General features: G+C 35.7%; 2 protein-coding genes across 6 annotated transcripts; one reads left to right on the top strand and one right to left on the bottom strand.

The window, feature by feature from the left end:
* Positions 1-2,083: 2,083 nt before the first annotated feature.
* On the top strand, positions 2,084-8,906 carry LOC107732965 (condensin-2 complex subunit H2-like). Of its 2 annotated transcripts, XM_016544437.1 has the most exons (20): positions 2,084-2,218; positions 2,268-2,294; positions 2,745-2,874; positions 2,976-3,077; positions 3,777-3,838; positions 3,937-4,012; positions 4,102-4,167; positions 4,390-4,469; positions 4,685-4,851; positions 5,398-5,516; positions 5,617-5,691; positions 6,309-6,378; positions 6,499-6,600; positions 6,687-6,731; positions 6,823-6,893; positions 7,276-7,372; positions 7,522-7,661; positions 7,752-7,853; positions 7,991-8,140; positions 8,320-8,906. In XM_016544437.1, the coding sequence occupies exons 3-20, from the start codon at positions 2,761-2,763 to the stop codon at positions 8,461-8,463; spliced, it is 1,782 nt and encodes a 593-aa protein (XP_016399923.1). In that variant the 5' UTR covers positions 2,084-2,218; positions 2,268-2,294; positions 2,745-2,760; the 3' UTR covers positions 8,464-8,906. The 2 variants fall into 2 exon arrangements, with proteins under 2 accessions (XP_016399923.1, XP_016399922.1); XM_016544436.1 differs by having other exon boundaries at positions 2,084-2,294; positions 8,320-8,905.
* A 478-nt stretch (positions 8,907-9,384) lies between these two features.
* On the bottom strand, positions 9,385-11,309 carry LOC107732966 (protein SCO2 homolog, mitochondrial-like). Of its 4 annotated transcripts, XM_016544441.1 has the most exons (4): positions 11,292-11,309; positions 11,054-11,138; positions 10,234-10,386; positions 9,385-10,080 (listed from the first exon to the last, which is right to left on the bottom strand). In XM_016544441.1, exons 2-4 carry the CDS (start codon positions 11,112-11,114, stop codon positions 9,455-9,457), a joined length of 840 nt encoding a protein of 279 aa, XP_016399927.1. In that variant the 5' UTR covers positions 11,115-11,138; positions 11,292-11,309; the 3' UTR covers positions 9,385-9,454. The 4 variants fall into 4 exon arrangements, with proteins under 4 accessions (XP_016399927.1, XP_016399924.1, XP_016399925.1 ...); XM_016544438.1 differs by having other exon boundaries at positions 9,385-10,386; XM_016544439.1 differs by lacking the exon at positions 11,292-11,309 and having other exon boundaries at positions 9,385-10,386; positions 11,081-11,144.
* Between the last annotated feature and the right edge of the window lie 9,786 nt (positions 11,310-21,095).

Below are 21,095 nucleotides of genomic sequence, written 5' to 3'. Positions count from 1 at the left end.
ATTGATAATTGCAAACATTTTTTGTATTGCAAGTTTTCTAAAATGTTAGGTTTGGATATGCAAATGAGTCATTATTTAATGAAATATGCACTAATTTGCATACATTTCTTGTACAAAAATCTAAACACGGGATGATGTCAGTTTCAACATTTTTGTTACATTTTTTTGCCATATTAGAGTCAAAAGTTTTTACAGAGGGAATTTTGGGTATCTCATAATTTTGGGTATCTTGTCACTCCATAATTCAGAAAATGCTTAGAATGGACAGAAAACATTATATTTTCACAATTTCGGGGGTATTAAAATGTTGTATATAATCAAGCTAATTATATATGAACAAAGCCCTCTGTAAAAAAACCTTCAGGATATACAGGAATAAAAATGTAAAGTTTGGTGTGTGTAAGTGTTACTGAAGTGGAGATTTATGGCTCAGAGGAGAAAAAACTCATTTTGAGAAAACGGCCTTTAAAAATATGTATTGTAATTTAAATCTATTGACACAAATAGATAAAGTGCTATTAACGAAACACTTAACAGTGTCTTTTGGATGTTTTCTTTCCACTAGTCTGACAAAACACTTTATGAAAAACCAAAAAGCCCCAAATCACAAACTTGACAGGTGCATGAAAAAACAGTGTTTTTGCCTGCAGTGTCTCCCCTTAAAATACATAACACTTATATGTCAAAAGTCAAATGAACCCAAATGTATGTGTAATAGATGTCAATGTGCTAAGGGTTCACAAGTTCAACCAACTATTGCTCAATATTGTATGTAAGCCTCTTTCAGCAGTTCTCCAGCACAGGTTCCTCTTGTAGCATTATTTATGTTTCCCCAGAAGACTCATGGTTATCAGCAACAATTGGTAAAGTCCTTGCTTTTTCTGCCTTGTTAGAATGCAGAGCAATACTAAATTGGAAGGAAGCAGTTCCACCCATCTGGTGGATCAGAGATAATGTCTTGGCTCCACCTTGAAAAGATCAGATAGCCATTATGAGGATCTGAAAAACAATACTGTATATCTCCCTGTTAAGCCCTAAATAGATGTAAAAATAGTTTGTTTGTTTGTATGTTTGTTTGTTTGTTTGTGTTTGTTTGTTTGTTTGTTTGTTTGTAAGTATATATATATATATATACAGTATATATACATGTGTGTGTGTGTGTGTGTGTGTGTGTGTGTATACATTCATTTTTTTCAATTATCTTATGAAAATTATTGGTCAGAATTGAAGTAATCACGGGGAATATTTCCTCAGGGTTGAGGGATTGTGTTGAACTGATTTGTATTGAAAAAAAATATTTGAGAACAAAATTAATGAAATTGCTATGAAATATAACAATTCAATAATCCTAACATTTTGTACAGTAATTGTACAGTAATTTTATCTTAGTTATACATCTCTGGGGTTAAATAAGTTTTTTTTTTGTGTGTGTGTGTGTGTGTGTGTGTGTGTATACATTCATTTTTTTCAATTATCTTATGAAAATTATTGGTCAGAATTGAAGTAATCACGGGGAATATTTCCTCAGGGTTGAGGGATTGTGTTGAACTGATTTGTATTGAAAAAAAATATTTGAGAACAAAATTAATGAAATTGCTATGAAATATAACAATTCAATAATCCTAACATTTTGTACAGTAATTGTCCACTTTTATCTTAGTTATACATCTCTGGGGTTAAATAAGTTTTTTTTTTATTTGTCTGGCTGCCTTATAGTGACCCCTTCTGGCCATCGAAGACATTCACACTATGGAGCAGTGGTGATGTTTATTCCCCCCCTAGATTAAAATAAAAGAAATAAAATAATATTAATCTTGTGTAGTGCAAAGAATTGTTGCTGTTGTTTTTTCCTTTTTTTAATAAACCATTTGACCTATGCTTTCTTTAAATTGTAACGCAAAAGTAACGCAACGCATTACTTTCCATAAAAAGTAACAAAGTACCGTAATTAGTTACTTTTTTATGGAGTAACGCAATATTGTAATACATTACTTTTAAAAGTAACTTTCCCCAACACTGCAAATAAATCCCAAATCAGTGAGCCTTGGTCTTGGTTCACGATACGCCTCCTGGCCGGCAGAGGGCAGCGCTTCAACGGACGTCCGGTGACTTCGGTTTGACGCCACGCGCGCGGCAAAAACAAAAATGACGTATGCGCGGTATTTCCCTAAAGTGTAGATTTTATTATTATTTTGTTTTGCACAGTTTAGTGACAGAAGCTGTATATTTCAAGAAATACACGAGCAAGAAGTTATTCTTTTATCCAGCAACCGTTGCTTATTCGCATACTAAAGGTGAGCATATTGATATTGATTTATGATCGTGTTGTTGGAGCTTCAGTGCTGTAAAAGCGCTTACTACTGCTTTAAACGGTTTAAATTAAGTGTAACTTACAGTTTAACGGTGATTCCGAGTGGTTCTAAAACTTTATCCTTAAATTTAATGGTAGTGTTCAAATAATACAGCTATATTTATTGTGCGTGTAGTTATTAGACAGCTAGCAAATCTCCTGTATACACTTAATGTGATTCAGTAACAATTTTTGTTTTTATTTTTTGTCAGAGACTGCACAGTACAGTACAGGACCAAAGTAAAACATATCTTTGCAAATCAAAGACAACATGTCATGTTTTTTTTGTTACTTTTCAAAATTTAAGTGAGCCTTAAAACATTCTTAATATTTTGGAGGATGGTAATTAATTTTAAGTATGAATTATAATGCCTGTAAAAATTATGATTTGCAGGGTATTTTGGAAATACATGGCCATGGATTCTGCAGAGACGAGATATGCCCATCTGCTGCAGCCGCTGCGGGACCTCACCAAGAACTGGGACATTGACCTGGCCAGCCAGCTTGGAGAGTATCTTGAGGAGGTGAAAAAACACTAACAGACTGATCTAGAACCACCTTAATTCATTTAAAGGTTCATTTTCTAGCCTAAGTATTGTATTGTTGCTGTTGTATGTGTTGACAGCTCGACCAGATGACCATTTCATTTGATGGTGGGAAAACCATGATGAACTTTGCAGAGGCTGCACTTTTAATCCAAGGATCAACTTGCATCTATGGCAGAAAGGTTAAATATGTGATGTTTTATGTGTGTGTTACAGTGATTAATTTCACAAAAAATAAGTACAAATTATCTCATTTATTGAATTACTTTATTTACTCTGTTTAGTTAATTTAACAAAAAGTTTTATGTGTGTCAGAAAGAAATAAGATTATATTTTATATTAGTGTTTTAATTTAAAAAATAAAATAAACTAAAGGAATAGTTCACCCAAAAAACTAACATTTTCTGAATATTTACACACCCTCAGGCCATCTATTCTATGAATTTATTTCTTAATCGGAACAGATTAGGAGAAATGTAGCATTATGTCACTTGCTCACACCAATGGATCCTCTGCAGTGAATGGGAGCCGTCAGAATGAGAGTCCAAACAACTCATAAAAACATTACAATAATCCAAAAGTAATCCACATGGCTTCAGTCCATCAATAAATGCCTTTTGAAGTGAAAAGCTGCGTGTTTGTTAGAAACAAATCTACCATTAAGGCGTTTTGACGTTAAACCTTAGTTTCTGGCCAAAATACTAGTAATACAAAATACTATCTGTTAGATGCAGAAACAAACTCACCTACATCTTGAATGGCCTGAGTAAAATTTCAGTAATTTTTCATTTTTGGGTGAACTAATCCTTTAATATGTCACAAAGACGCAAACTTAAATTGAAGATGTTTTCTTTACAAATTGATCTGTTCGGAATATTTAGGTGGAGCTCCTTCACACTCTGGTGTTTCAAACATTGGACTACATCTCTAACAAAAACAAGAAGTAAGTGTTATTGTCCTGGACCTCAGTTTTCTGTTTAATCTGTTGAATGTGCAGTTGGTATGTTCATGTTGTCATGCTATTTGTCTTTATTTCAACAGGTGTAACAAACAAGGTTCTTCATCAGACGGTAACCATGAAGATGCTCCTTCAGGCAATGAAGACGATGATTGTGAGGTGCGTAAATGAGCAATAAGGCTTGTTAATTTAAACAAAAATTAAATGTTTTATATATCTGTGTGAATAATTGGGTATTTTTGATGCAGTTTGATGAGATTGAGCAGGATGAGAATGTCAACTCTCAGAATATAACTATGAAAGATCCAACAGAGGTGAGTTGGGTTTCACCTCATCAGAGATTTTGTTTCTACAACTTAATGTGTATACTGGACATCCATGCTATTCTGCGTTTGTGTCTTTGACTGGGTAAACTGGGGGGAAAAATTAGGAGTAAAGTTAATATGCTTTTGATATTTACTAATATTACTGTTTAGCGAATAATAAACTTGTATAGCAGTTGTCTGTACAAATTCTTTCGTATTCTTTTTTTTTAGCCAGTGAAGATTATCCGTCTCCCTCCTGAATCTCTCATTCCTGTAGAATCACTTGAGAAACAGAAATACCCCCTTCTCAGGTAAAGACACTCTGACCCACACAAACAAAGGAAATGGTTGCACACTGTTCCTTCTGTAATCTTATTGGTACTACAGTCCAACGACATCAATCAAGTCCTCTTGCTCTTCAGGACAATATTGTCTGAACAAGTGAATCAGTTGCTGGAAATTAAGCTCGTACTTATAAAGAACTAAAAATGCTTTACCAAAATGTTTGTTAATTGTTATCATCTAGTCTTAAAGGGGAGCTTCTTGGCAGCTGTAAGGATTTTCGAATGAATAATTTCACCATGGACGAATCAGGATTGATGCGTCTGGGCTCTTCCCACACTCACTTCCTCAAGGAGGTCGCAGAAATCCAGCACAACTTCTCTGTACATGCACCTGTGCCCTTAGACAATGGTGAGGACACAGACTTATCGCGTGACAGTCTATACAGATGGTTTGCCTTTTTTTTTTTATGTTTCATGACTTAAAAGTTTGACATCAGATAATCAAAACTGATTAAAAAGTCACTTTGTTGTCATCAAAGAATCCTGAAAAAATGTATTACAGTTTCTCTTTAAAAAATATGAAGCAGCACAGCTGTTTTCAACATAAGAAATGAATATTTCGCACCAAATCAGCATATTAGAATGATTTCTGAAGGATCATGTGACACTGAAGACTGGAGTATTGGCTGCTGAAAATTCAGCTTTGCTCTTACAGAAATAAATTACATTTTAAATGATCTTAAAATAGAAAACACTTATTTTAAGTGGTAATAATATTTCATAATATTAGTTTTTTTCCCTGGTATTTTTAATCAAATAAATGCTGCCTTCAAACACATTTTAAAAAATCTTACTGACCCCAAATTAAACCTGAATCTTACTCCTATTTCAAGACTAATAGATTACCACACTGGTCTCTTTTGTTTTTGTCTGATCGTTGTCATCTGGTGTCCAGAAGGTGTAGCTCAGGTTATTGGTGGTTATGATGAAGAAGATGTTGGCGCAGAGGTTCTTCCTCCACTGGAAGATCATGGAATGGAGGTGGAGTCTGAAGAGAGGGTGGAAAGGCATCAGGTACCAAAACAGTTTGTGTGATTTAATGTTAATATATTTGGCATTCAGGTAAAGGTCTGTTAAATGTAATTTTTAAAAAAAAATTTTTTAATTGGTCTAGGCCCCCAGTGAGGGGAGGATGTTAAGGCCGAGACCTGCAGTACAGCCAATTCCAGAGGAACCCAAGCAGCCCAAGGTATAGAGCGGTGCACTGACATTAAATGGCCACTTTTCTTCACACTAAATCAATCAAGTAACCACATTCACATGAAGTACATGTTAAATTATCAATATGTGACCCTGGACCACAAAACCAGTCTTAAGTCACTGGGGTATATTTGTAGCAATAGCCAAAAATACATTGTATGGGTCAAAATTATTGATTTTTCTTTTATGCCAAAAATCATTAGGATATTAAGTAAAGATCATGTTCCATGAAGATATTTTGTAAATTTCCTACTGTAAATATATTAAAGCTTAATTTTTGATTAGTCATATGCATTGCTAAGAACTTAATTTGGACAAATTTAAAGATGATTTTCTCAATATTTAGATTTTTTTTGCACCCTCAGATTCCAGATTTTCAAATAGTTGTATCTCGACCAAATATTGTCATATCCTAACAAACCATACATCAATGGAAAGCTTATTTATTCAGCTTTCAGATGATGTATAAATCTCAATTTTGAAAAATTGACACTTATGGCTGGTTTTGTGGTCCAGGGTCACATATGATTTTGGTATGTTATGTTGGCATTCTGTAATACGTGTTGCATTATCATGGCCTTACAAAATACCATGTGCATATTCCAGGAAATTGTGGACCCTTGGAAATGGCATGACTCATATGCTGTGTTTGGGGAGGACAAACCCCTCAAAACAGGTGTGTGCTCAATCTGATGATGATGAATCTTCTTGATGTTTTTCCATTAAAATAACTCAATTATTCTTTCCCATTATGGCTTTTTGCTGTTGCATGTTTATTTTCTTCTTGACTCTCTAGGGAAGTGTTATAAAGTGCCAGCAGGTCTTGAGGAGTCTGGAAAGAGGAAGAGGAAGGGTTCTTCAAAACTTCAGGACTTTGGGAGCTGGTACTCTAAAGCCTGTAAGTTGTTATCAGGCTGTTATTTAAAAAGGAATGGAGGACATAACTGTTTAGATGACTGAGAAATAGTTTTTTTTCTTTTACAGTTGAGACTACGGATCGCAAGCTTAAGAATGGACCTACTTATCCTGGTAATACTTTAAGACCTTGTGCTATATTAAATAAATTTTTCTCTAAGAAGTTGTTGTAATTTATACAAATTATGTTGTTTTTTTATTGTAGACCTTAATTACATCTTTGTGAGTAACATGGGTCAGCGTCTGAAAGTACAGAAGCAGATACTCAGGAAAAGGGTAAGTACAATAAATAAATGCTGTTCTTTTGAACCTTCTATTCATTAAACAGTCCAGGATTTTTCTATTCATTAAACAAATCAGCATATTAGAAGGATCTGAAGGATCAAGTGACACTGATGACTGGATTAATGGGTGAAAAAAATTTGGCTTTGCCATTTTAGGAATATATTGCACTTTAAAATATATTAAAATGTAGAACATTTCTTTTAAATTGTGATCAAATTTCACAATATTACTGTTTTCACTGTATTTTTTTTATATCAAATAAATGCTTCGATGAGCGTAAGAGACTTCTTTCAAAAACATAAAAAATCATACTGACCCTGAACAGTAGTGTATTTGTGATATGTCATGTAACCCAAGGTATTTTCTGTTTTAGGGTGTTTTTGTGTCCGATGAGGAGTTAAAGAAAACTTACTTGGAACCAGATAATATCGAGGACCGGGTTGAGGTTGTCCGGCATCCAGACGAAGAGGGTTAGATGCATACACTAACTTGCATGCACTCAAAATTATCCAACACTAGATTTTTTCCCCCTGCACCATTAGGCATTATTTGCATAGAACCATTGTTTAAAATGCACCAAACATAAACATTTTGTGGTACTCCCTTCAATTTTATTCAGGTGAGGACTTTTCAGATGAGGAACATGACAATTTGGTTGATGATCTTGAACCTGCGGAGCACCTTGGTGAACAGGAGCAAATTTTCCATGACTTGCATATGAGTCGGATGAGTTATGAAGACCTGGTCAAGAAGAGTGTGGTATAAAAGCTTAAGATTGATTTCCAGGGAAATGAGGATTCATGAATTGGACAGTGCTAGTTTATTCTTTCAGATTTTTTCTGTATGTAGGACCTGTTTCTGGTGAACTCTCAGAAGTACGCGCAGGAGACTGCGTTGTCTCGAAGAGTCAGAGAGTGGGAGGATGGAATCAACCCTCATCTTGCTGCTCAGGTAATATGGGATGATTCTTGCAAGGTTGTGTTAACAGATTGTAATGTTTCTAAAAATGTTCAGCATAAAAAAAAATATAGGGAACTATTGGTTACAGTTTAACCCCATTAAATAAGTGTCTAACATTTTGTGTACAGGAGACCCGTCCAGCTTTTGACATCCATGAGTATGGAGACAGAATTGTCCAATCACTCTCTAGTGTGGGAGTGAAAAAATCATTTGCCTTTGTTGTCAAAGGCAAAGAGAACACAGAAGCCTGCAGATACATGCTGGCTGCGCTACAGCTGGTGGGTAGCTGGCCTGAGACTAAGAGTCTAGTTATGCATTACCATTTAGGTTGTCTGTGCCATTTTGAGCAACTTCTATTTCTTTGACTGAGATTTGTACTGATACTTGAGTCACTTAAGTTAAAACATAACCTGACAAAAATGTGAGATTATGACCTGACGCTACTTCTGTATTACAGGCTAATGATTACACAGTGGAGATTGACAAGAGTGAGGGGCTTGAAGACAGCGTAGATACTATGGAGCTCACGTTACTGACTACACAGAGGGCTCACGAACGTCTCAAAACCTACAATGCACCCTCTGCTACAGATATTCTCTGACCTTTTGCTTTTGTTTATTGCTTATCATTTCTTTACTTTGGCCCCAAACAGAAGCTATTTATCACTGACAGCGTCAAAGAGATAAAATCCACACAAAGACTTTGTATGCTTTTCTTTTCTAGGTATTTTTTGTTCGGCAATTCCTGTATTCTGATATCCAGCACATCACTTAATTTCGGTTTGGTCTTTAAATATGCTTGGATGGATGTGAGTCCTGAGATGAAGACATACCAGGTGTTTTCACAGGCATTTTAAAGAAGCTAATGTGTCACATTTGGCTAAAATTATGATAAAAGTCTGTAAAATGGTTAATGCATTTTCTATGCATTCTCTGAGATTTTAATCTCTAAACTGCATGTATGTACAGTTTCTAAGCCATTTTTATAGAATTATAGAACACAAAAATAAAAAAAAATAGTGCTGCACTATTTAAAAAGTCATTTTTGTGGGTGATGTGAGTAAATAGCAGGTGCAACTAACATTTAGTAGCAGTAAAGTGTACGAGAACTGTCTCTGGATTTTTTTTTTTCCTGAGTTATAGTTTGGATAAATAACAATCTTTGGTTGGTGCTATTATATTTACTGAACAGTTTTAATCTACACAATTTTACACTACACAAGTTTAAATCAGAAATAGAACATTCCACCTACCAATCTTTTAATTATGTGGTATTTAAGTAATCTTTATATGCTATTATAGCATTCATTAATATTTTATATTTAAGTTTTAGTAATTTTGTATGCATTTATCACTATTTTAGTAATTTTAGTACTTAAATTTATATCAGTTGCCAACATTTCAAATTTTTCAAGTTTAAGATTTTTCATATATTTTATTTCAGCTTTATTTCAATTACAAAAAATAATATAATAGTTTTAGTTTAACTTAATTAGCAACACTGTTAATTATGCACATGAGGAACTAGGATGTGGTTGATCAGCATTTTGAAATTCAGCTTTATTGTGCAAACACATTTTTGCCTTATTTAGATTAATCTGGAAATAATTTAACATAGTTTTTCACGTGATTACGTATACTCTCAGAAATCTGTACATCATTTTTTATTCTATTGTAGTAGTCCAGGAAGAGTCCGTCTGGGTTAACCAGGTAGATGATGATGGTGTGGTCCACAATATAATCTCCATCCTCATCTTTAGGCCCAGCACTGGCGTAGACCCTATAATCCCGTCCTGCCTGCTTCACTTCCTCCGCAGTACCTGTCAATCCAATCAGCCGGGGATGGAAATCTTTTACGTACTTGGCCATGGTGGCCACGTCATCTCTCTCAGGGTCAACGGTGATAAAAAGTGGCTGGACAGTGGGCAGGCTGGTGTCTTTATCAAGAGTACGCACCACATTGGTCAATTTATCCAGCTCGTCTGGGCAGATATCCGGACAGTGGGTGAAGCCGAAGTATAAGAGCACCCAGCGGCCCAGGAAATCACGTTTGGTCCTTCGCTGTCCTGTGTGATCCAACAGACTGAAGTCTCCCTGTCCGACTGCCACTTTTCTCAACTGCTCCATTCTCTGCATCTGGATCTTCTGTTGTTTCTCCTGATAAACATACCACCACGTACCAATAATACCACCTCCGAAAAGCAGCGTCACCACTAAGCGTGTACGCAGTTTGATCCCTGCTGTTGAGCCTGGCTTTGGCGTTTTAGAGGAGCCTTGAGAGTAAAAAGCTCTTTGTTCTCCAAGTAACCATGGTAGACGGCAGTGTTGTGGAGGAAAACCTTGAGCTGATGTTCTAATATGGGACATATGTATCTTTTTGAGAGATCTGCATGAGGGGAATGTGGCTTTTGGGATATGATGTGAAAGCGGACTTATTTCTCTCATTGTTGACTGTAGGATTGTCCATGACGTCACATGCCAATCCAGTCCTCTGAGACAGCTGAGTCTCAACATCCTCAGAATAACTGATGGAGACAAAGAAAAAAGAATGGAGCGAGTTGTGCAACTTCAAATGCTCTTGATAAACTACAGTCTGAATCGAGGTTTTGAATCCTAGAGATCTGCCTTCCTACAGACAGTCACACTTTCATTTTCAAGTGAAAAGACCTTGATTATCTGGTCCATAAGGTGTGTTTATATTTAGGGTTTGAGTTTAACTCTGCAGGCACATCTCCAGAAACAGGATCACAATCGGTTTATTCATAATATATTCATGATAAATTATACAGATCTACAAAATAATAAACATAAGCCATCAGTATATAAATATTCAATGTCTAACCATCAGTATACAAATAACATAACATTGTATACGTTAATCTAATTTTTTTTTTCTGATATCGTTAACTGAATTTTGTTTTGATTTTTGTAATATTGAAAAATAATAAATTAAAAAATAAATAAATAAAAACATTGAGGGATTAACCTGACACGTAAATATACACGTATTCCATCCCGTACTGTACAGAAAAAGCAATAGCCTTCTATGGCAGGTCAATGACAATATTAGCAAGCTAGCTCTGCGAAAAAAACAACAACATTTGTTTATACCACTGTCTTTGGTCGGTGCAAACGCAGGACTTGTAATATGAACACAAAATGACAGTTAAAACACGTTTAAATGTTACTAATCCTGAGGTACCAGTCGTCTGTCCTTACTTCTAGATGTAAACTTGAGCTCCACATGTGACATGTACAACAGTCAGGCGGTGTCATACTTGAGTTTGGAGGTCGCAGATTCATTTACAGCATGCAATGTAGGTCATGTAGACATGTTGTGATTTTAAAGAATATATTTAGAAGTAACATATAAATAGTTATCATGTTAAATTACTAAGTGATATGTATTAATATTTGCTACAGTACACACCTTGTGGTAGATTCGTCATTAACGATCAAGTGCTGAAAAGCCACTAGATGGCAGTATTTGATGGCAGGTTGGTAAAGATTAACAGTTGAGTGGAAATGTGTAAAATTGACATGGTTTACAGTTGTCCGTTTTCAATTATGTTTTAGAATTGCATTGCATATAAATTATGTTTTACAACCAACACCCAAGAAAAAAAAACATTCAAAAATGCTGTTTGGAACATGGAGCCTGCACCAGGATCCTACGGACCCCTGGATAAAAATCCCGTCAGCTTTTCAAAGTGACCTAAAAGAGTTTAAAGCACATAAAGAAACTTTCAAGTTCACCGAACTACGCAGCAGATTTCCTCCTTTACTCTAAGGTAAATAGTTTTTTTTTTTAAACCACGTTTATACTAATTAGCTATACCAAAGATATTTTGCTAATGCATTCGATCTTTATCCATTCCATATCACATTTCCTTTATATAAATATTTTTTTTATCATTTCCTATCAGCGTTACAGGCTTGCTCTCTGGCAAGGGTACAGACTCTACCTGCAGCAGTTTTGCACACAAAGCCTAGAAAGATGTGGAGCACTTCAGGCAGTCCTTCTTCTCAGATGGCTTTGATTCAAAGAGAGCCCGACTAACGGTTAGAGTCCCTCCCTGAAGTACATTTGACTGTTTTCAATATCATTTTTGGTTTCAGTATAATTTCTTTTGGTTTTCAGTGACCTTTGAACTATGTGTCTGTAGTTCCGTGCTCTTCAGGAAAAATGCCAGTGCATCTTCTATTTGGAGAAAGAGAGAGGTGCACTGCCAGACCAGAGTGGGGTTCAAAACCTGCTGAGCATCCTGGGATTTGTGCACATTCTCATGCAGGCTGTTCTGCCTGATGAAAGTTTATGCTGGATCCTGTACAATGGTACCTTCAGTAAGACCCCTGGGTGTAGTGTATCACACTGACAATAAATGGTGATTGTGAATGTGACTTCTTTTCTATATTTCCTCAGGCTCGTTACACATGTACAACATATGCAGATTCCTGATGTCAGCAGGCCATGCTTCACAGGTTCTCAAAAACATGCCTTTATCTGTGATGTTTTGTAACACTTTTCAGAATATACACTACTTCAACATTGTTGTTACAATGTTTCTCAAGCACCAAATCAAAATATTAGAATGATTTCTAAAGAATCATGTGACACTGAAACCTGGAGTAATGGCTGCTGGAAATTTAGTTTTGCCATTACAGGAATAAATTACATTTTAAAATATATACAAATATAAAACAGTTATTTTAAATAATAATAATATTTCAATTTTTTGATCAAATAAATGCTGTCTTGGTGTGCATATGAAACTTATTTGAAAAACATTTAAAAAATCACACAACCCCAAATGTTTGAACGTTATTATACTTTATTTTTATGTATCAACTGTTATATTCCCATATACCCCTACCTCAGGATGTTATACAATACAAATATACATATATATAGAAAAAAGTAAATGAGGGGAAAAGAGTAAAAATATAATTTAAAAAAACTGCAAATATAATAATAATAATAAATACGTTGGCAGATACATAAAACAGCAACATACTTGCTTAAAACTACAATTGACAACATTTCTATGAATTAAATTCCTTCATGTTTGGAGCAAGTACTTGTTTTATTTATGTATTTTTTTCCACAAAACATACTTTTTGAGTATTTTGGTTTGTTTTAAAGTCTTTTTTTTTTTTGTCTTTTGTTCAGGTTTTAGAGTACTTACTATGGGCATGCACATGCCTAGAGATCTCTGTTCCTCTGCTGACTGCCAACTTCCTGCCTTGGAGGGCCACACTTTACTGTGCTGTTTGTGAATGTTATTTTCATGACTGTGCTTCAGTTCAGGCAGAGGTGAGTTTCACATCAAAATGCTAAATCAACTTAGCTTTATGACTGATATCAAAGAGCCCATAGGCAATCTGTCCTTCTTGCCTCCTGTTGTGCAATACTGTAGGTGTTTGCTCGCCGAGCCCTTGGCAAGATCAGTGAACTGGCCAAGCTGGAGGAGATAACTGGCTCCCAAGTGCCGTTTGAGACCCAACAAGCTTACAAGGAGGCCACAATAAAAGTGAGAAAATGCAGCCTAAATGAAACATGTTGTTGTTTTTATTGTTCTTGTATTATAACTACCATATTTTCATGCCTCTCTTGAATCACGTTATCGCTCCATTAATGGAGAGAAGCTTGCAGTGATGGTATTTAAGCGTTCAGTATATGAGCCCCGAAGGAAACCGAAAGGCCTCTTCAGACCCAAACAGAAGAGCAATTTGAAAGAGCTACAGCTAGTGAGTATTCACTTTAATAAGGTACAGTGCATCTTTTTCTTAGTTCTTCTCTAATATCTTCTTTTTTTCCCCTCTGTCTCTTCCTTTATATCTCTCGGTAGACTCCATGGCCTCGCACACCAACTGAGCGTATCCTGATGGAGATGTTCGAGGGCAAGGCTGCTCGGTTTCTGGCAGTGCTGGAAGCTCTAGAGGACAGCTCTGTCAGGCCTCTGCAGACCGGCATGCCTGACGAATTCGAGGTCCAGGATGTGGTGCTGGAGCTCATTTCGGCTGGGACTAGCTTGTTGTCTGGTACTCTTTTTCATCCTCTCTCTGCCTCTGTGCAACTAAATGTCCCTTTTAAAGCCTGTTCACACCAAGGACGATAACTATAACGAGTCCACCTCAAGTCCACCTCATAACTATAACGGTAACAACACAGAGGAACAATATTTTTGTTATTACTTTCAGAACATTTTTTTTTCCAGCTGTTGAATGATATCAGCCTTAACAGCCAATCAGAATCCATCCTACTTTAAAGAACTTTTAAAGCATTTAAAGTGACAGATGACAAAACTGCATTGCACTGCAAACTGATTGCAGTGTGTACTTGTCATAAATATAATTATTGTTATAGTTATTTTTATAGATATCGTTCTTGTTGTGAAATGGCCTTTAGAATTTAAATATCCCCTTTTTTTGCAGGTTTTGGTGATTCTGACCACACTTTTGATGAGAGCCTGCCTCCCTCTGTTAATGCAGTCACTCCTACCTCTTCTCTCTTTGACACAGCCGTTGCTGGTGAGTCCTTGCATTTACTGTAACTTGCCATTTATTCTCTTTCACTCTCATTCGTGTTTATGCATTATATGTTACTCAGGGTCTCTGTTTTGTGTCTCTCAGGAAAGAGTAAGATCGCAGTAGATGCTGCGGTGAAGTTTGTTAAGCAGTTCTTCTAGGCCCGTCACGATAACAACTTTTTGTTGTGCGATATATTGCCCCAGAAATAATTGCGATAAGCGATATTATTGTCATTTTAAAGACCATTTTATACCACTGAATATATAATCATAATGTAACAGCATAATAATGCAAGAAGGCCTACACACTTCAAAATGACAACAAACTTAATTTTTAAGAATATTTAGATCATGGAAATTAAGTATCAAAATATTAGATACCTTAAAAACTTGAATAAATAGTAAATAAACTTTTTCTAACAAAAAGTGCAAAGTAACAAGTACAAAAAAAGAAAAATACACAAAGAACTTGTATGGATATTTTTCCTTCTACAGATTTTTCCCTGACCTTCTTTTCTCTGTAAATGAAGGGTGCACTGCACACTATTGCTGAAAAACACAATCACTACTTAGCAGTCAGATGTCCGTATGCACAAAGGCACAGATCCCTAAACAAGACCATATCTGCAGATGAAACTTTTTTTTGTAGAAGCATTTTTTAAATTTGAACTAGCACCTCATGACTACACCACGTTATGTACGAGAAGCTGCAAAAGACACTGGCGCAAGTGGAATGTAAAAAATATGGTGGTGACATTAATTTAAGTAAATATAATGGGCGATATATTGTGTCACCAAAAATTTTTGAGGTCATGTACATATCTTGCGCGATAAGTCGATATATTGATTATTGCTACAGGCCTAGCTCTTCAGATATGAACAGTGGAGCACGTTCAGCTCACTCTCTGCTGCACTTATACCAGCACTAGCTGTGAGTACATCTGTGATATGGCTTAAAATGTCAGCCAGACTGCTATCTAGTTCTTTTTTCTTGTACTGTTCGCAGAACATGGAAGGCCGCATGTTTAGGAAGTGTGAGCAGGAACTGAGGATTTTGGAGGCTGTGAAGCATTTGATGTCCAATCAAAGAGTTAAATTCATCATAAAAGATGCTGCTTTTGATGGTCAAGCCGGTACTAATATTTCTTCACATAGAATTTGATGAATTCACTCATAGCAAAAAAGACAAGCAAATGATAAAACATTTTAAACAATGTTGACAATGTTTTAGTTTTTTGGGGTTACATAAAATTCTTTTTATATTTTATATTTATATAAACCCTAAATAAACATCATCCCTCTTTTATTGTTTTGTTCCTTTACAGACAAGAACATTGTGCCAGCAATCATGACAGAAGAATTTTTCAATCTTATTCAGACACTTCATGCTTGTGTCTGCAAGACAGACAAGGTCAGATCTTTCTCTCACACTTTCTGAAGAAGTCATGGAGTTGTTATTGGTAACCTGACAATGTGTATGTGTGTCCAAATAGGATATCCAGCCAGATGCAGACTTGGTGTTGGACATTGTGCTCTTCTTTTGGGCTAAATGCAAAACTGTCTTTCAAAGAGCACAGTCGAGACACTATGACCCTGTGCGCTACCTGGGAAGGGTGGCAAACCAAGACCAGGTTATTATTCAAATAAACAATAAATCTAAAATGCTTATTATGAGAGACTTTGTAAATTTTAAAAGCAATCATGGAGCTGCTGCTTTATAACATTAGTTGCTTAATCCATAACATGTGTTTTTTATGTATTGTTTTGTTCCATAGTGGGTGGAGACCCTGCTTTTGTTGTGTGTAGTGGCCCATGAGCACCAGTTGGCTGAAATGGACTTCATATTAGTGACTGAAATGACTCTGAGACTGGTCATGGTGCTGGAAAGCAGCGTGGATGCCCCACCACAGTCTGGGAGAAAGACAGGTGCCAAGACGAGATTACCTTACACAGCAAACCTTAGTCTATATACAAATTATTGAACTATTGCAACAGATGCTGTAAACATGACCAATCAAAGATTCCTTGAAAAATAGATCTTGCTTTCCACAAACATATTAAGCAGCACAACTGTTTTGAACACTGATAATAATAAGAAATGTTTCTTGAGCTCCAAATGAGCATATTAGATTTCTGAAGGATCATGTGACACTGAAGACTGGAGTAATGACTGCTGAAAATTTTGCTTCACCAACACAGGAATAAATTGCATTTTAAAATATATTACAAGAGAAATCAGTTATTTTAAATTGTAATAATATTTCACAATATTACTGTTTTGACTGTTTTTGAATCAAATAAATGCAGCTTTTGGGAGCATAAGAAAACATTTAAAAAATCTTTTGAACAATAGTTATTTTGCACTTTTGTTTTTTGTTTTTTTGTTAAATTTTTTTAGGATGTTGAGTTAGATAATTAAAGTGATTAATTAAATATTAATTATTGAATAATAATAATAATTATTATTATTATTTTATCATTTTTTTATGACACTGAAGACTGGAGTAATGACTGCTGAAAATTTTGCTTCACCAACACAGGAATAAATTGCATTTTAAAATATATTACAAGAGAAATCAGTTTATTTAAATTGTAATAATATTTCACAATATTACTGTTTTGACTGTTTTTGAATCAAATAAATGCAGCTTTTGGGAGCATAAGAAAACATTTAAAAAATCTTTTGAACAATAGTTATTTTGCACTTTTGTTTTTTGTTTTTTTGTTTAATTTTTTTAGGATGTTGAGTTAGATAATTAAAGTGATTAATTAAATATTAATTATTGAATAATAATTATTATTATTATTATTATTTTATCATTTTTTTATAATTTTTTCAGTCATCCTGTGACCCCCTTAAAAGTTGTTAACGGGATACTTGATAATGATTGTTTTTTTGCACCATTCTGCAGACAAATATATTTAAAATGACAGCTAAACTGTAAAGATATCTTTCATATTTGTTTTCTTTTTATTCTCTAGCTGTGGAATGTTTATGATGATCAAGATGCAGAGCTTGAGGCTAGCCTGTACTTCTCTGTCCCAATGGATGACGGGACAGTGATAGATCTGCGCTGGCTGAGGACTCTGGTCCTGCACACATTAGAGCTTCTGTACTATCAGGCCAAGTGGGAGAATCTAGCCCACCTCGCCCTACTTTTCAATACATATACTCGGTATGCTGATAACTCACTGATGCTGATGTAGTATTAATTTGTATACTTGCTGAAAGTATACAAGTAATCGAAATGTTCATGAATATAAATCCTCTTGAAAAAGTGTAGCTATTGAAATACATTGCGCTATGGGTTTCAGGGAGTGCTACTCTCACATGTAACACCTGTTCTGGTGCATGCACAGAGGAGACTGTTGGACAGGATCAGCTGTTTTGGGGGCCCTCCAGCTCCTCGACCTCACTTCACCTACACTGAGATGATCTCTGGAGAGAAGGTAGACAGAAATGATCACATACACATCATTCTGATTAGCTTTGACAATAACTGCTTAACATTTTGAGTTCACAGCCTGTTCAGTACAAACCTTTAATGGATAGTCCAGTTGTGCATCCATTAGAGTTAAAATTTGACTGACGTCCATAAGTGACCTGCAGGAATTATGCAAGCAGACAGTTACTGTTTCCCTGTGGAGGAGGTCAGATTATGATCACTGCAAATGATGCTGAACCAGAGTCCAAGGAACTTGCAGGTACAAAGAAGGGCTGCCAGGTCCCATTTATTTTCTGATTAATTTACCATTTTGTGCATTTTCCATGTCATATTTGGGTCATGTATAATGACCCAAATGTATAATGTGCAATTTATTTTTTTTAAAAAGGCCATATGTAAGTCTTACATGTGTGCTTTATAATTTACTATAGACGTGAAGAGAGCCATGTGTCTGGTGTGTGTACCGCTGGATGTAGAGGACACACTGCACTGTTTCAGAGACACACAGTGCTAAACTTGGGGTCAGTACATTTTTTTTTCTTGTAAGAAATCAATACTTTTTATTCAGCAAGGACGTAATCGCTTGATCAAATGTGTCAGTAAAGACATTTGTAATTTCTATTCCTCAAAAAATCCTGAAAAAAGTGAATTACGGTTTCCACAAAAGTATTAAGCAACACAACTGGTGTTTTCTACAATGTTTTCTACATTGACAATAATCATGATGAGCACCAAATTGGCATATTATATTTTTGATCAAATCATCAGTATTGGAGAGCATAAGAGACTTAATAAAATAATCTTACAAACCCCAAACTTATGTAATAAAACATGTTAAATATAACAAAGCCATTAATTTTTTTAGGCCTTGGTCTCCTGCTGGAATTTCTGATTGTTTTTTAGAATGGTGGCCTCAGCATATGTTGAGGTGCCATTTTCTAAAGAGACCAGCGGCGTTCTGCAGGGAAAAGTAGAATTCAGCATGGCAGCCAGCACCCTGCTAGGCATCAGCATTATTGTTTTCTCTGGACCTGTTTGAATAAAACTTGAGCTTTTTTATCCTTTCCAGTTTCAGTCATCTTTCGCAGTGATGAAGTTCCAGACTTCTCTGCAGAGGACTTCAGCTCTCTGGGCTCCATCTACAGCACCACCCTGCCACCAACACAGCTCTAGACCGTTTTCTCTTCCTACAACAATGCTATTAGTGAGAACCGATCTGAACTTTGACAACTTACAAGCAGAATTTGTTCACGAACAAGCTTTTCCAATACAGATATATGTTGCTTTGTTTTGTTGTTTCATGCAGAATATCTTCAAGCAAATAAGTACAACTCCCTTCAGGTGCAAGCACTCCATGACCTTGGAAACCTGCATTTCTATAATGGAAATTGAAAGTATGATGTGTTTACAGCATTATTTTCCTGCTTTTTTTTTATTAACTAGAGACGTTGTACTGTATATGTGTACACTACTTTGTAGAAGTTTGTGGTTGTTAAGATTTTTTAATGTTTGTGAAAGATGTCTCGTATGCTCACCAAGGTTGCATTTATTTGATCAAAAATACCTTATAATACAGCAATATGGTGAAACTATCATTATTAAACTAACTTTTCTATTTGATTATATTTTAAAATGTAATTTATTTCTGTGATTCAGTTCAAAAGAACAGCATTTATTTGAAATAGAAATCTTTTGTAACATTATAAATGTATATCTGTACTGTTATATTTGGTCAATTTACTGCATCCTTACTAAATATTATAATTTTTTTTTTTTTTAATTTCTTAAAATAAATCTTACTGACCACAGACTTTTGAATGGTAGTGTAGGTAATCAAATGTTTTGAATTCACACCATAAAAGGACAAAAATGCATTCTTCATTAATTTGTGTTTGTTTATGTTCTGCACACGCTTTCTGGAGTAAGGCTTTGGACTGTGCTCTGCAAAGCTCTGGAGTTCTGGAATCTTGGGATGGTGACTCATGGGGCAGCAGCTCCTCTCAGGAAACCCTGCAGCATGCTGGGATATGGGGCTGTCTCCAGGGAGCTTTGCTTTCAGCCAAGATTGCACAGTAAGTGAGAAACCATAGAGTGTATTTGTGACTGTGCTCCATCACAGCAGTATGATTTCTCCTCTAATGACAGGCACATCCTGACTTCCAACATTGATCAGCGCACAAAGTGCTGCCTTCTCTGTGGCAAACTCTTCAAGTTGAGAATTTAGTCACTTTTCTTAGAGTTGAAAAAAGTCCTCTGTTTTGAACTCAACTAAAGAGGAAATTATTAGCAGCACCAATGTCAACACTAAGAGTTAATAAGGTCATATGCTTCACAGTGCCTACTGATGCCCTCTATGCCCCATCCGATGACGGACCTGGCATACTCCACATACTCTGTGGAGACGGAGCTGATCCCAGGTATCGACCTCTTCTCTGAGCCAGATCGGGGGAATCTCGGCACCACTCTGCCACTGCCTGTATACCTCAGGACATCTTCTGAAGGTACCAGAGCAGCACTCATTTACACTTATGTTAAGATGGTTAGAGCAGCATTTGTGCATTTTACAGTTGATGTCTGATCCATCTTAATATTCAACACATCATACTGCTTATTTCAGGTTCTTCCAGTGCTGGCTCTGTACCTGTATATTGCCAGAACAGTGTGCCGTGATCTACACCTCACTGTCACATGCAGAATACTGAAGGTCTGAAAGACATTGTTGAATATTCTTGTATATCTTGTAAATCTGTTTTTCAGTCAATGTGTTTGTCTATTTGAGTCTGTTGAGTTGGCATTGAGTTTGTGTGTGTATACAGGTAAAGGTATTGACAGAATTGGGGGCCTTCACTGAGGCGTTTAAAGAACTCCGCAGTCTCACATTTGGCAAGGAAATCCCTGTATCTCATGGATGCCACCACAGAGCAGAGAAGCCACCTTGGGTAAAGCGGCATTAACAATATAAAATACCCAGCTGACAAAAGCAATACATGCAATTATCTTTTTTTACAGTGTAAATGTATAATTGCTCGTGTATAATGTGTAATTGCTTGTGTAGTAAAGTGTATAATGACTTGATAAAGGAACTGATTTGAAGCAAAGCACTTTTTTATTTTTTAGCGGCTCCTTGAGTATCATAAAATATATTGAGTTCAGTTTTTGAACTTTTTAAATGGAATTTTATTAGTAATTTCATAACTTTCTGTCCTTTACACTTTACACTACTGTTCAAATGTTTGGGGTTATTAAGCTTTTTTTTTT

This window comes from Sinocyclocheilus rhinocerous, unplaced genomic scaffold (assembly GCF_001515625.1).
Source record: "Sinocyclocheilus rhinocerous isolate Xijiao unplaced genomic scaffold, SAMN03320098_v1.1 scaffold400, whole genome shotgun sequence".
Taxonomy (NCBI): Eukaryota; Metazoa; Chordata; class Actinopteri; order Cypriniformes; family Cyprinidae; genus Sinocyclocheilus; species Sinocyclocheilus rhinocerous.
Note: the sequence above shows the minus strand (reverse complement) of the source record. Positions and strands in the feature narration are given on the sequence as shown.